This window comes from Pistacia vera, unplaced genomic scaffold (genome assembly GCF_008641045.1).
Source record: "Pistacia vera cultivar Batoury unplaced genomic scaffold, PisVer_v2 Contig102, whole genome shotgun sequence".
NCBI lineage: Eukaryota > Viridiplantae > Streptophyta > Magnoliopsida > Sapindales > Anacardiaceae > Pistacia > Pistacia vera.
This window is the reverse complement of record NW_022195050.1, coordinates 129,302-144,644: the sequence shown is the minus strand read 5'-3', so window position 1 is coordinate 144,644 and position 15,343 is coordinate 129,302. Positions and strand designations below refer to the sequence as shown.

The 15,343-nt window shown below is 33.4% G+C and overlaps 2 protein-coding genes across 2 annotated transcripts; both read right to left on the bottom strand.

The window, feature by feature from the left end:
• Positions 1-8,272: 8,272 nt before the first annotated feature.
• On the bottom strand, positions 8,273-13,314 carry LOC116118453. The gene is made up of 6 exons (XM_031404470.1): positions 13,179-13,314; positions 12,705-12,761; positions 11,320-11,388; positions 9,157-9,246; positions 8,728-8,808; positions 8,273-8,639 (listed from the first exon to the last, which is right to left on the bottom strand). Exons 1-6 carry the CDS (start codon positions 13,242-13,244, stop codon positions 8,592-8,594), a joined length of 411 nt encoding a protein of 136 aa, XP_031260330.1. The 5' UTR covers positions 13,245-13,314; the 3' UTR covers positions 8,273-8,591.
• Positions 13,315-13,454: 140 nt separating this feature from the next.
• Positions 13,455-15,199, bottom strand: LOC116120669 (GATA transcription factor 24-like). The gene is made up of 4 exons (XM_031406670.1): positions 14,696-15,199; positions 14,312-14,398; positions 14,090-14,223; positions 13,455-13,557 (listed from the first exon to the last, which is right to left on the bottom strand). Exons 1-4 carry the CDS (start codon positions 14,975-14,977, stop codon positions 13,455-13,457), a joined length of 606 nt encoding a protein of 201 aa, XP_031262530.1. The 5' UTR covers positions 14,978-15,199.
• Positions 15,200-15,343: the final 144 nt, after the last annotated feature.

The window sequence follows — 15,343 nt, the reverse complement described above, 5'->3', positions numbered from 1 at the left end:
AATGGTTTCACATTTTATTTTTTTTTTTTTTTTTTTTTTTTTTTTTTGTAGAAAAAACTGATATAACCTGCTTATCCTGGTGTTGCATAAGAATTTTCCACTTCCATGGTTGAAGGTTAACATCAATTGAGTTTCCTGAAGGTTAAATGAGCAACCATCGAGTTTTCATCCTAATCTGAGCTTGTATTTAAGAAAAAAAAATTGAAATAAGAGCCCCATAGCACTGCTAATGCTAGCTCTTAATTGATAATTGATTCACACCACAAAAAATGACAATGAATGAACATCATTAATAAGTATTTTTCTAAACCCTTTTCATTCAGCAACAGAAATATTAAGCCTCAAAGATGGTGTATAGAATTATTTTCTTTCTCGATTTTTAGATTATTGCAGAACCTACTCTATCTCCTGATCATTTTAAAAAATTGTACATAATTAAGAAAAAAAATATTAGCTTTCTCTAAGTGTACAAGACCTAGGTTATTCAAGTACATACCAACTCATTTTCATAGAAACTAGTCTTCCCCCCTTCGTAAGATCTCTCAAGGTTCCCTTCCAATAAAACAGATTAAAAGGTAAGTTACAGCCAGCAGGAAAATCATATTTATAAAACAAGAGTTAATGCATGTACAAACCCACAAGTGTCCTGTAAAAGAGGTAAAACTATCTAAGACACATTTAGTCCATGAGAGGATAAATGTTCATCAACAGCACAGGATTTTCACTCATTTTCATGCAAGCAAACATATTCAGATACAGTTGACAACCCAATGTGCAGCTGACTACATTAAAATTGCATAGATTGAAGAATATCATGTTGCACCTTATAATTGAATGGAAATAGGCAATTCAAGTAGGAGGAACCAAAAAATTAAAAGAGCTCAGCAACTGACAGCCGAAAACAATTCAATTATCTTGTATTTCAGGGAAAGTATATATTAAGTTCACCATATCTACCTTGTTTGCCCACATAGGCCACAAGCATTGCAAAGAGTTCTTGGACCAGCTGGCCCCTAGCATTGCTGGAGTGAACTGCTGAATTACCCCACAATGTTGACATCTTCGTAAACTAATTGCAATTGCATAAACAAAGCAGTAAAGAAAAAAGACCACTATTAGAATTAAGAAATGAAAACATAAAGAAATAATGTCATAGCCTAGAAGCATCAATCATAGACCTAATGCTTTAATAGCTGAACTTTGCAAATAACAAATACAATCAAACTCACACAGAAGCAGCACCATTGCTTCGATTGAGTTTACAACATCTGTATTATAAGAATCCTTCGATGATGTAAATTGTCCCTTCTTACATTCATCTAGCATGAAAATAGAATTGCATAGCATTAATACCAACATTTCAATGTCTCAAATAACACAAGCCTCCATGAGGTAATGATTCACATCTAACAAATGAAGAACAGCAGATAAAAATACTCTAAAAAACATATAAACTCAAAAAGTATAAATTAATAAAGATATCAATGAACCTACACTCACATATATCAGCAAAGTTTATGCAAAAATAGCTTCACCTACTATGCTTGCACCAATTGAGGATGTATGTTCTAATGCACTGAGTTATACATTTGTTTATGTGGAGAAAGGAGGAGAAACCCAAGCGAAGTTCACATCATATACAACCAGTATAAACCCCTCATTTTTTTCCCAGTGCAGATTGTAGAGAATTGCAGGGACAATTAAGAGGGCATGACAATAAAGATTTTACAATTGCTCTATTCTTGAAAAAAGAACAATTAGAGACACTTATCTCCTATCATGTACTCCCTTTCTTAAGTAAGAATGGAGTACATTGCGGAACAGAGTTAGACACTTACCTCTCAGCAACCTCTTTCCGAAAACTATACCTAATTTTCTTTCAAAGCATCTTTCTTTCCGCTTTTCACGAAATCTCATGGAGAGGCAATTCTTCGTGAAAGCTTTGACCCATGTGAGGCATTTCCACAACCTGGAAGAGAGATTATCAGTAAACATTGACAATGAACACAGCTTTACATAATTTTCTAAGAAAGGTAGTATTGATGTGATACAACCTTTACGTTTTCTTGGAGAAAACCTTCAGAGTTGGGAACAGCAGCGGAATATCACACTCCCCCAGCAATAAAAGCAGTGCTTGCACCTGACATACGCATTCCACCAAGTTAAGAAAAACAAAAATACACCAAAACAGACATCCTAAAGCTTTCAATTTCTAAAAATTGCTTATAAAACAATAAACGAATTCAGAACATCGTCACAATGTCCAATGTGGCTTGCTTCCCTCAATTATTCCTAACATACTCGCCCTATGAGAAATAATAGAAAACATTGAAGCCCCAACCACCGAAAGCACACTTTAAATTTTACATTCTTTTAAAACAAATAACACAAGAAATTAAACCAAAAAAAAAAAAAAAAAAAAAAAAAAAGCGTAACCTTCTGAGGAGCTACTGCAGGGAAGACATAGACCTCGCCTTCGAAGGAAAGAGTGAGTTCACCGGTGCGAGTTGACTCAGTAGAACCAGGTCTACCATTAGTGTCCTCATGGTTGACCGACCAAACTTGAGCTTCTTCTTCCTTTACTTCCCTTTCGGAGTCAAACAATCCGGCTTCTTCGGCGTCATTTTGGGCCGCCGAATGATGATGATTATTGCTATTATTATTATTACGGTCTTCAAAGTCTCCGTAGGGTCGCGCTTGAAGTGGTCGTGGATTCATTGCATACATTTCTCTACCATATCAAACATAAATACATGTCTAAAATAAATATTATGGTTCTCAGAAAACAAAATTTTCTCGGCTGCCAAACAGAAACCCTAAATCAGAAAGGTTTACTGAATGAGACGGAGTTCCGCTACAGATTTTGGTAAAAATTAGTTTCCATTTTCAAAGAGAAAATAGAATATACATACAAGTCTCCAAGTGTGGGCGTAGCTTCACAACACACAAATATATAAAATACAAATAAGCTGAGTAAAATTACTGATGATATACTCCTAATTAAATTTTGTTTTTTAATAGGTCATATAATAAAATGTCTTTTAAGTTAATATTGAACTATTATTGTATGCATTTTAATCAAACTTCGTAAAAGAATAAAATAATTAATAATCACGCAATATAATTATATAAATACCTAAGATAATTTGACATGTTTTTGTTTCTCTATGATCAGGTTGTCTGGACCAACTTGCGTATATCTTAACTAATCTTTCGAGGATTTTGAAATTATCGATGGAATAAAAGTTTTAGTATAACCACACCTATTAAGGGTTATGAGGATTTGAATTTGAGAGATTGTGTAAACGTAAATCCTCTTTTTTTTTTTTTTATCATCAGATTATCCAATAATGATAAATATTAAGTTTAACAAAAAAAAGTCTATGCACAAAACTAATTAACCCAGCTGAATCAATTGGATTTAAATTAATTTGGTTTGATTCCGGTTATTAATTGAACAGGTTGATGGGTCAAACCTAAATCAACTTGGACCATGCACATTGGAACGCTACATGATGATGGTGTGATCAACTCAGTACCATTTAACATGAAAAGCTAATAATTGGCAACAATGATCAAAGATTTATCAGGCATCAACACTCCAACAAAACAAACAAGTAAACCAGGACTACTAAAATGTAAGAGTTTCAGCAACCTATCCTAACTAGTATCATAGATAGGTTGAGCCCACCATTACTTTACCATCCAACAACACATTCCAATTCAAGTATTGGTCATATTCACTAATTTCTTTGTCTGAGTGGATAGGATCCACTAGACTAGTTCACCAAGCTAAATCCAAACCCTTGCCAATTCACCAGCCAAAGACCTTGTGATATACATACCAATGAAATATTGTAAATAGGAAAATTATGCATATTTAATTCATTCTTATCATCAAATTTTCTGGAATTCCATATCACATAAACATGTAATTCCTTGACTAGTTGATTATACTTGAATGAAAGGCAAATTTCCTAGCAAGGTTAAGGTGTGAGTGTGGACTAATCTTAGAAAAATCAACACAAATGATTTGACTCAAAAGAGAAGAGTTTATATCTCATCATCTTGATGTGCATTTTTTTTGCAAAATAAGACTTGGAGTGTTGACCACTTGTTCTTGCAATGCCCCTCTGCAAATTTTTGGGCGAATGTGCTTACGGTTTATCAGTTTTGGGCAACACCCTCTTGTTCTTTGGCTTTGTTAGAGAGACATGTTTTGGGAGGCAGAAGAAAAGCTTTGTGTTATGAATCCTGTAGTTATGAAATTTTTTGGTTCTATGCAAGAGAGAAGAATTTTTAAAATATAAGTGGGGAAGAGATCTGTCTATGTGGTAAAGTAAATTTTTGAGATTCATTTTGGGCGTCTATTACTTCAGATTCGCATTTTCTTTCTTTTCTATTCATCACAGTTGGGAACTCAATGGTGCAGCTAAAGAAAATTTTGAACAGGTATTTTTTTAGTAGATTTGATGATTTACCTCACATATACTTGGTGCCAACAAAAAAAAAATGGATAGAACTTCGTATTCTGTATCCAAGTAACAAAAGTTGTCTGACACACCTTTGAAGATAGTATACTAAGAAGTCACAATCATCCAGAGAAGGTACATTGTTTCAAGTTCTTAATAAATGCCATACTTGCCCATTTGGCGTCAACAATGATTCTGGTTGCATAGCTACAGGCTTCATCTCATCCGGCTTCCCGGATTGTTGAGATACAGAAAATTTCAAGTAGTCAATCCATTTTACATCAAAAATAAGTCTCAGGTCTTACTACTTCAATGGAATAAAAGTTTAAGTTTTGTGTAGATCCACTACCCTAACCCATAACAAAAAACATAACAATAGAAGCAAATTTATAATCAATATTCAAATTTCAAATTTCAAAATCTTGCATCTTAGCAAACTAAGAACTCACAAATCATCTTGTCCAAATAAACATATCTTGACAGAGTATCAATAATTAGTGTTTGATGATGTATAATGTAATCTGTTTTACAGATCAATCTAGACAACCCTGAAAAATCATCACCAAGTCATAAGTAAATAGAAGCTATCTAAGTTTCAATATTTTCAATCCAGAAAAAAGGCAATAGCATATATTTTATTGTCTTCACAGAAGATGATTTGTGGAAACTTACTAAGTTGGACCTATTACATTTGTATCAAGCTTATAAAATATGATATAAAAAAGGGCGTAGCTTCTCAGAGATTAAGTGCTGCAGGATGCGGTGTCAAAAACACAATGAGATTTTTTTTTTTGAGGAAGAAAAATTCTTGATGTAGTCTCGTCGCTTATGTGCAAAAGTGTAGAAAGAGAAAGAAAGGCTTGCTAGAATGATTTTCAGGAAGTTAAAATCATGGTACATTTTGGATGATTTTGAGAATGATTCTGTATTAGTTTGTATTTAGATATTATCTCCCTGTTTCTTTAGACAAGCTTTTATGATGCACTGATGGTTCAATTTTCTGTAATTTCTTTCTTCATTAATAAAATGGTTTCACATTTTTATTTTTTTTTTTTTTTTTTTTTAGAAAAAACGATACAACCTCTATCCTGTTGGCATAAGAATCCACTTCCATGGTTGAAGGCTTAACATCAATTGGAGTTCCTGAAGGTAAATGAGCAACCATCGAGTTTCATCCTATAATCTGAGCTTGTTTATTAAGAAAAAAAAATTGAAATAAGCCCCCATAGCACTGCTAATGCTAGCTCTTTAATGATAATTGATTCACACACAAAAAATGACAATGAAGAACATCATTAAAGTTTTTTCTAAACCCTTTTCATTCAAGCAACAGAAATATTAAGCCTCAAAGATAGGTGTATAGAATTATTTCTCTTTCTCTGATTTTAGATTATTGCAGAACCTACTCTATCTCCTGATCATTTACAAAATTTGTACATAATTAGAAAAAAAATTTAGCTTTCTCAGTGTACAAGACCTAGGTTATTCAATACATACCAACTCATTTTCATAGGAACTAGTCCTTCCCCCCTTCGTAGATCTCTCAAGGTTCCCTTCCATAAAACAGATTAAAAGGTAAGTTACAGCAGCAGAAAATCATATTTTAAAACAAGTTAAGCATGTACAACCCCACAAGTGTCCAGTTAAAAGAGGTAAACAATATCTAAGACACATTTATGTCCATGAGAGTAATGTTCATCAACAGCACAGGATTTTTCACTCTTTTCATGCAAGCAAACCATTTCAGATACAGTTTGACAACCCATGTGCAGCTGACTACATTAAATTGCATAGATTGAAGAATATCATGTTTGCACCTTATATTGAATGGAAATAGGCAATTCCAAGTGGGGAACCAAAAATTAAAGAGCTCAGCAACTTGACAGCCGAAACAATTCAATTATCTTGTATTTCAGGGAAAGTATACATATAAGTTCACCATATCTACCTTGTTTGCCCACATAAGGCCACAAGCATTGCAAAGAGTTCTTGGACCAGCTGGCCCCCTACGCATTGCTGGAGTGAACTGCTACTTCCCCCACAATGTTGACATCTTCGTAAACTAATTGAATTGCTAAACAAGCAGTAAAGAAAAAGACCACTATTAGAATTAAATGAAAACATAAAGAAATATGTCATAGCCATAGAAGCCATATCATAGACCTAATGCTTTAATAGCTGAACTTTGCAAATAACAAACATCAAACTCCACAACAGAAGCAGCACCATTGCTTCGTTCGAGTTTACAACATCTGTATTATAAGATCCTTCGATGTATGATGTCCATTCTTACAGTTCATCCAGCAAAATAGAATTGCTAGCATTAAACCAACATTTCAATGTCTCAAATAACACAAGCCTCCATGATGGAATATTGTCACATCTAACAAATGAAGAACAGCAGAATAAATTACTCTAAAACATATAACTCAAAAAGTATAATTAATAAAGATCAATGACCTACACTCACATATCCAGCAAATTTATATGCAAAAATAGCTTCACCTACTATGTGCACCAAATTTGAGGATGTATGTTTCAATGCACTGAGTTATACATTTGTTTATGTGTGAGAAGGAGGAGAAACCCAAAGGAAGTTCACATCATATCAACCAGTATCAAAACCCTCATTTTTTTCCCAGTGCAGATTGTAGAGAATTGCAGGGACAATTAGAGTGCATGACAATAAAGATTTTAACATTGCTATTCTTGAAAAAAGAACAATTAGAGTACACTTATCTCCTATCATGTACTCCCTCTTAAGTAAGAATGGAGTACTTGCGGAACAGAGTTAGCACCTTACCTCTCAGCAACCTCTTTCCGACAACTATACCTAATTTTCTTTTCAAAGCATCTTTCTTTCCGCTTTTCACGAAATCTGCAAGGCAATTCTTCGTGAAAGCTTTGACCCATGTGAGCATTTCCACAACCTGGAAGAGAGATTATCAGTAAACTTGACAATGTAACACAGCTTTACATAATTTTCTATAAGAAAGGTAGTATTGATGTGATACAACCTTTGACGTTTTCTTGGAGAAAACTTCAGATTGAACACAGCAGGAATATCACCCTCCCCCAGCAATAAAAGCAGTGCTTGCACCTGACATACCATTCCACCAAGTTAAGAAACAAAAAATACACCAAAACAGAACTCCTAAAGCTTTCAATTTCTAATTGCTTATAAACAATAAACCGAATTTCAGAACATCGTCCAATGTCCATGTGGCTTGCTTCCCTCAATTATTCCTAAAGTTTTACAAGATGCTTTCCCTGAGAATGAAGAAGAGGTTCTTTCAAATTCCATGACTTCGGCTGATCTTGGCTTGGGCACTTGATGAGCTCATTGCCTTTGGAAATTGTACAAAGCTTCTAATGTTTGATTTTCTGTTAATTTTAGTAACTGAAAATATTTTATAAAGATACTGTTCTAAGCCTAAAGATTCAATAAATGAAAGAAATTATGTTGGGCTGAATATTGTATCATGTCTGTTCGGGTATTACAAATTAAAATAGATTTTTTTTTTCTGTGTTTTGTTGCCAAATTAACATCGTAATCATGCTTTATGCACTTCTGATGGCAAAATAATTTTTGTAGTTTTTTATTTTATCTTACTTGCAACATATTTTTTCTTCTTTTTGGGTTATCCCATGAAGAGAACAGCATTTGTGATATTATTGCATATATCAAAATGTATAAAATTGATAAATAAATAACGTTACGCAAACTGGCCTGAACAACCGCATGATAAAAAAAAACAAAATATAAATATATATATATATATATTGTAGCTACTTGCAGTTCCATGAGAATCCAAAAGTATGACAATGTGAAGAATACTGAAAATTAAACAATGTACTAAATAGACATCTTATTAAGACCAAAATCAATCGATTGTGATGACTATATATGTGCAACTAATCCAAATTGAATTCACTCGGAACAAAAAATTTCAGATAAAAGTTTCAGGATTTTATTCACATTATATTAACTGAACAAGCTACAACAAAATATACGTCTATTCTGTGTCTATAGACAAACTATCTTTAGGTATTTAATATTTAGCAGACTGCCTTGATCTTACTAGCAAGTGCACAATGTCGCAAACACATGGCACGATCTCAAGTCTCCGGCCAGTCAGTTACCAAATTGGAACCGTCAACATCAACCTGTAAAAAGTGGTATCATGAGCTGAAGCACACTATTATTTTAACTATTTTTCATTATATGGGCAAAGCTCAGATATGAAATCAATACCTGAGCATTGAAATGAGAAGGGATTTCAAAATCTGATCCTGAAGCATCCGCAAGCTCATCCACTGTGTCCTGCAAGTCCTGCTGCATATTAAGACAAGTTATTATCACTTCTTTTCAAGTCACTACAGTACTAAATTTCTTTCAATCGACAAGGTGTAAGATCAATCTCCAACAACCAATTGGTTTCTAGTTATAAATATAGGGAACCATATTACCATCTAAAATGATAAAGCTATTGAGCCATATTGCAATTAATTTTGGTTCCATTTCTTGGTTTTTCTAATTTTCATGTAATATACGCTAAAAGTTGCTTCCTACTGTAAACTTAAGTAGATATGCAGCACATATTTGCAAAAGAATTAAAGATACTGAGCCAAGTAGTGGTTGTGAATCTATATCATACAAATTATTTATAAGCAAGCAAAATACCTCCTCATCAAGGTTCATCAATGAATTCTCCACTTCGATGGGCAAATGATTTGTATCATCTCTTTCCAACAAATACTGCTCATTGTTCAACTATTATTTGACAAGCATGAATATAACAGTTAGCTATAAATTGTTGGTTTTACTAGCAGGAATTTAAAATGTCAATTAAATGCACAACCAAATGGAACAAACATGTAACAAATCCATGGAAGCCTAGAAGATTATGAAAAACAACATTACAACTAAAAAGCTAACATTAGTCACCATATTATCCAACCAGAAAATGAAAAATTAAAAGTAAGTTGAGATGTGAAACATTTATATTGCAATACAATTTCAGTTTTCTATCCAGAGAGAGAGAGAGAGAGAGAGATGTGGTCATCGCTCATTAGGGTTTTCGTTCTCATGGTGATCTAAATAGTCCACAATTGTAACTTCATCTATAGTTTCTTATAAGAGGGAAAAAAAAACCCATCAATGCAGATATTTTCATGTTCTTTTTCCTTTTTCCTAGTTCTCAAGCAAATCAATATTAATACTGACACCATAATGACTGTTTTGGTTTTATTTAGCAGTAAGCAAGAATAATAATAGCAATAACAACTCACTTTCAATTATATTTTCCACAACAGCCCACTTAAAAATGAGAAACAAGCTCTCAAGCGTTACATTATCAAGGAGAATGAGAAAAGAATTAACATTTTCTACCTTTCCTTTTTTATCATGGATGTATACTGAGGAACAAACAAGAAAGAAAAAGGAGAATCATGACACTCATTACAAGTAGTGAGTAAACAAAAACCAAATACAATACAGAAGTTTTGTGGCAAGTAGATGCCAAACATGCAGAACACTATCATATATTCATAGTTTCCTCTTTCATTCTCTTCCCTTTCTATTCATCAATCAATCACTAGAAAATTTTTAAAAGTAGAAATCTCAAAACAAAAATATGTATTTCCTTAGGGTATCACCTACTTAGGTTCCTAGTTCTATTAGGATAATAGTTTTTTAATTGGAAATACCAGTACTGTCCCAATAAAATGTTCAATATTTAACTTGGAGCATCAACACTCCACAAAACAAACAAGTAAAACCAGGACTACTACAAAATGTAAGAGGTTTCAGCAACCTATCCTAAACTAGTATCAATAGATAGGTTTGAGCCCACCATTACTTTTACCATCCAACAACACATTCCAATTCAAAGTAGTTGGTCATATTCACTAATTTCTTTGTCTGAGTGGATAGGATCCACTAGACTAGTTCACCAAGCTAAATCCAAACCCTTGCCAATTCACCAGCCAAAGACCTTTTGGATATACATACCAATGAAATATTGTAAATAGGAAAATTATGCATATTTAATTCATTCTTATCATCAAATTTTCTGGATATTCCATATCAACAATAAAACATGTAATTCCTTGACTAGTTGATTATACTTGAAATGAAAGGCAAATTTCCTAGCAAGGTTAAGGTGTGAGTGTGGACTATAGTTCTTAGAAAAATCAACACAAATGATTTGACTCAAAAGAGAAGAGTTTATATCTCATCATCTCTGAATTGGTGCATTTTTTTGCAAAATAAAAGACTTTGGGAGTGTTGACCACTTGTTCTTGCAATGCCCCTCTGCAAAATTTTTGTGGACGAATGTGCTTACGGAGTTTAATCAGTTTTGGGCAACACCCTCTTGTTCTTTGGCTTTGTTAGAGAGACATTGTTTTGGGAGGCAGAAGAAAAGCTTTTGTGTTATGGAATCCTGTAGTTATGGAAATTTTTTGGGTTCTATGGCAAGAGAGAAGAATTTTTTAAAATATAAGTGGGGAAGAGATCTTGTCTATGTGGCATAAAGTAAATTTTTGAGATTCATTTTGGGCGTCTATTACTTCAGAATTCGCATTTTCTTTCTTTTCTATTCATCACAGTTGGGAAACTTCAATGGTGCAGCTAAAGAAAATTTTGAACAGGTATTTTTTTATGTAGATTTGATGATTTACCTCACATATACTTGGTGCCAACAAAAAAAAAATGGATAGAACTTCTGATTCTGTATCCTAAGTAACAAAAGTTGTCTGACACACCTTTGAAGATAGTTATACTAAGAAGTCACAAATCATCCAGAGAAGGTACATTGTTTCAAGTTCTTAATAAATGCCATACTTGCCCATTTGGCGTCAACAAATGATTTTCTGGTTGCATAGCTACAGGCTTCATCTCATCCAGGCTTCCCTGATTGTTGAGATACAGAAAATTTCAAGTAGTCAATCCAATTTTACATCAAAAATAAGTCTCAGGTCTTACCTACTTCAATGGAATAAAAGTTTAAGTTTTGTGTAGATCCACTACCCTAACTCATAACAAAAAAACATAACAATAGAAGCAAATTTATAATCAATATTTCAAATTTCAAATTTCAAAATCTTGCATCTTAGCAAACTAAGAACTCACAAATCATCTTGGTCCAAATAAACATATCTTTGACAGAAGTATCAATAATTAGTGTTTGATGATGTATAATGTAATCTGTTTTACAGATCAATCTAGTACAACCCTGAAAAATCATCACCAAGTACATAAGTAAAATAGAAGCTATCTTACAAGTTTCAATATTTTCAATCCAGAAAAAAGAGCAATAGCATATTATTTTATTGTCTTCACAGAAGATAGATTTGTGGAAACTTACTAAGTTGAGACCTATTACATTTGTATCAAGCTTATAAAATATGATATAAAAAAAGGGCGTAGCGTCTCAGAGATTGAAGGTGCTGCAGGATGCGGTGTCAAAAACACAATGAGATTTTTTTTGAGGAAGAAAAATTCTTGATGTAGTCTCGTCGTCTTATGTGCAAAAGTGTAGAAAGAGAAAGAAAGGCTTGTTCAGAATTGATTTTCAGGAAGTTTAAAATCATTGTACATTTTGGATGATTTTGAGAATGGAATTCTGTATTAGTTTGATATTTAGAATATTATCTCCCTGTTTCTTTAGACTAAGCTTTTATGATGCACTGATGGTTCAGAATTTCTGTAATTTCTTTCTTCATTAATAAAATGGTTTCACATTTTTATTTTTTTATTTTTTTTGGTAGAAAAAACTGACATTAACCTGCTCATCCTGGTTGGCATAAGAATTTTCCACTTCCATGGTTGAAGGCTTAACATCACTTTGAGTTTCCTGAAGGTTAAATGAGCAACCATCAGAGTTTTCATCCTATAATCTGAGCTTGTTATTTAAGAAAAAAAAATTGAAATAAGAGCCCCATAGCACTGCTAATGCTAGCTCTTTAATTGATAATTGATTCACACACAAAAAATGACAATGAATGAACATCATTAATAAGTATTTTTCTAAACCCTTTTTCATTCAAGCAACAGAAATATTAAGCCTCAAAGATAGGTGTATAGAATTATTTTCTCTTCTCTGATTTTTAGATTATTTGCAGAACCTACTCTATCTCCTGATCATTTTACAAAATTTAGTACATAATTAAGAAAAAAAATATTAGCTTTCTCTAAGTGTACAAGACCTAGGTTATTCAAGTACATACCAACTCATTTTCATAAGAACTAGTCCTTCCCCCCTTCGTAAGATCTCTCAAGGTTCCCTTCCAATAAAACAGATTAAAAGGTAAGTTACAGCCAGCAGGAAAATCAAAATTTATTAAAACAAGAGTTAATGCATGTACAAGCCCACAAGTGTCCAGTTAAAAAGAGGTAAACAATATCTAAGACACATTTATGTCCATGAGAGGATAAATGTTCATCAACAGCACAGGATTTTTCACTCATTTTCATGCAAGCAAACCATTTCAGATACAGTTTGACAACCCAATGTGCAGCTGACTACATTAAAATTGCATAGATTGAAGAATATCATGTTTGCACCTTATAATTGAATGGAAATAGGCAATTCCAAGTAGGAGGAACCAAAAAATTAAAAGAGCTCAGCAACTTGACAGCCGAAAACAATTCAATTATCTTGTATTTCAGGGAAAGTATACATATAAGTTCACCATATCTACCTTGTTTGCCCACATAAGGCCACAAGCATTGCAAAGAGTTCTTGGACCAGCTGGCCCCCTACGCATTGCTGGAGTGAACTGCTGACTTACCCCACAATGTTGACATCTTCGTAAACTAATTGCAATTGCATATAAACAAAGCAGTAAAGAAAAAAGACCACTATTAGAATTAAGAAATGAAAACATAAAGAAAATAATGTCATAGCCATAGAAGCATCAATCATAGACCTAATGCTTTAATAGCTGAACTTTGCAAATAACAAATACAAATCAAACTCACACAGATTCAGGAGCAGCACCATTGCTTCGATTCGAGTTTACAACATCTGTATTATAAGAATCCTTCGATGATGTAAATTGTCCATTCTTACAATTCATCCTAGCATGAAAATAGAATTGCATAGCATTAATACCAACATTTCAATGTCTCAAATAACACAAGCCTCCATGATGGATAATGATTCACATCTAACAAATGAAGAACAGCAGAATATAAATCACTCTAAGAAAACATATAAACTCAAATAAGTATAAATTAATAAAGATATCAATGAACCTACACTCACATATCTCAGCAAATTTATATGCAAAAATAGCTTCACCTACTATGCTTGCACCAAATTTGAGGATGTATGTTCTAATGCACTGAGTTATACATTTGTTTATGTGTGAGAAAGGAGGAGAAACCCAAAGTGAAGTTCACATCATATACAACCAGTATCAAAACCCCTCATTTTTTTCCCAGTGCAGATTGTAGAGAATTGCAGGGACAATTAAGAGTGCATGACAATAAAGATTTTACAATTGCTCTATTCTTGAAAAAAGAACAATTAGAGTACACTTATCTCCTATCATGTACTCCCTTTCTTAAGTAAGAATGGAGTACTTGCGGAACAGAGTTAGCACCTTACCTCTCAGCAACCTCTTTCCGACAACTATACCTAATTTTCTTTTCAAAGCATCTTTCTTTCCGCTTTTCACGAAATCTCATGAGAGAGGCAATTCTTCGTGAAAGCTTTGACCCATGTGAGGCATTTCCCACAACCTGGAAGAGAGATTATCAGTAAACATTGACAATGTAACACAGCTTTACATAATTTTCTATAAGAAAGGTAGTATTGATGTGATACAACCTTTACGTTTTCTTGGAGAAAACCTTCAGAGTTGGGAACAGCAGCAGGAATATCACACTCCCCCAGCAATAAAAGCAGTGCTTGCACCTGACATACGCATTCCACCAAGTTAAGAAACAAAAATACACCAAAACAGAACTCCTAAAGCTTTCAATTATCTAAAAATTGCTTATAAAACAATAAACCGAATTTCAGAACATCGTCACAATGTCCAATGTGGCTTGCTTCCCTCAATTATTCCTACATACTCGCCACTATGAGAAATAATAGAAAACATTGAAGCCCCAACCACCGAAAGCACACCTTAAATTTTACATTCTTTTAAAACAAATAACACAAGAAATTAAACCAAAAAAAAAGAAAAGAAAAGAAAAAAAGCGTAACCTTCTGAGGAGCTACTGCAGGGAAGACATAGACCTCGCCTTCGAAGGAAAGAGTGAGTTCACCGGTGCAAGTTGACTCAGTAGAACCAGGTCTACCATTAGTGTCCTCATGGTTGACCGACCAAACTTGAGCTTCTTCTTCATTTACTTCCCTTTCGGAGTCAAACAATCCGGCTTCTTCGGCGTCATTTTGGTTCGCCGAATGATGATGATTATTGCTATTATTATTATTACGGTCTTCAAAGTCTCCGTAGGGTCGCGCTTGAAGTGGTCGTGGATTCATTGCATACACTTCTCTACCATATCAAACATAAATACATGTCTAAAATAAATATTATGGTTCTCAGAAAACAAAATTTTCTCGGCTGCCAAACAGAAACCCTAAATCAGAATGGTTTACTGAATGAGACGGAGTTCCGCTACAGATTTTGGTAAAAATTAGTTTCCATTTTCAAAGAGAAAATAGAATATACATACAAGTCTCCAAGCGTGGGCGTAGCTTCACAACACACAAATATATAAAATACAAATAAGCTGAGTAAAATTACTGATGATATATTCCTAATTAAATTTTGTTTTTTAGTAGGTCATATAATAAAATGTCTTTTTAGTTAATATTGAACTATTATTGTATGCATTTTAATCAAAC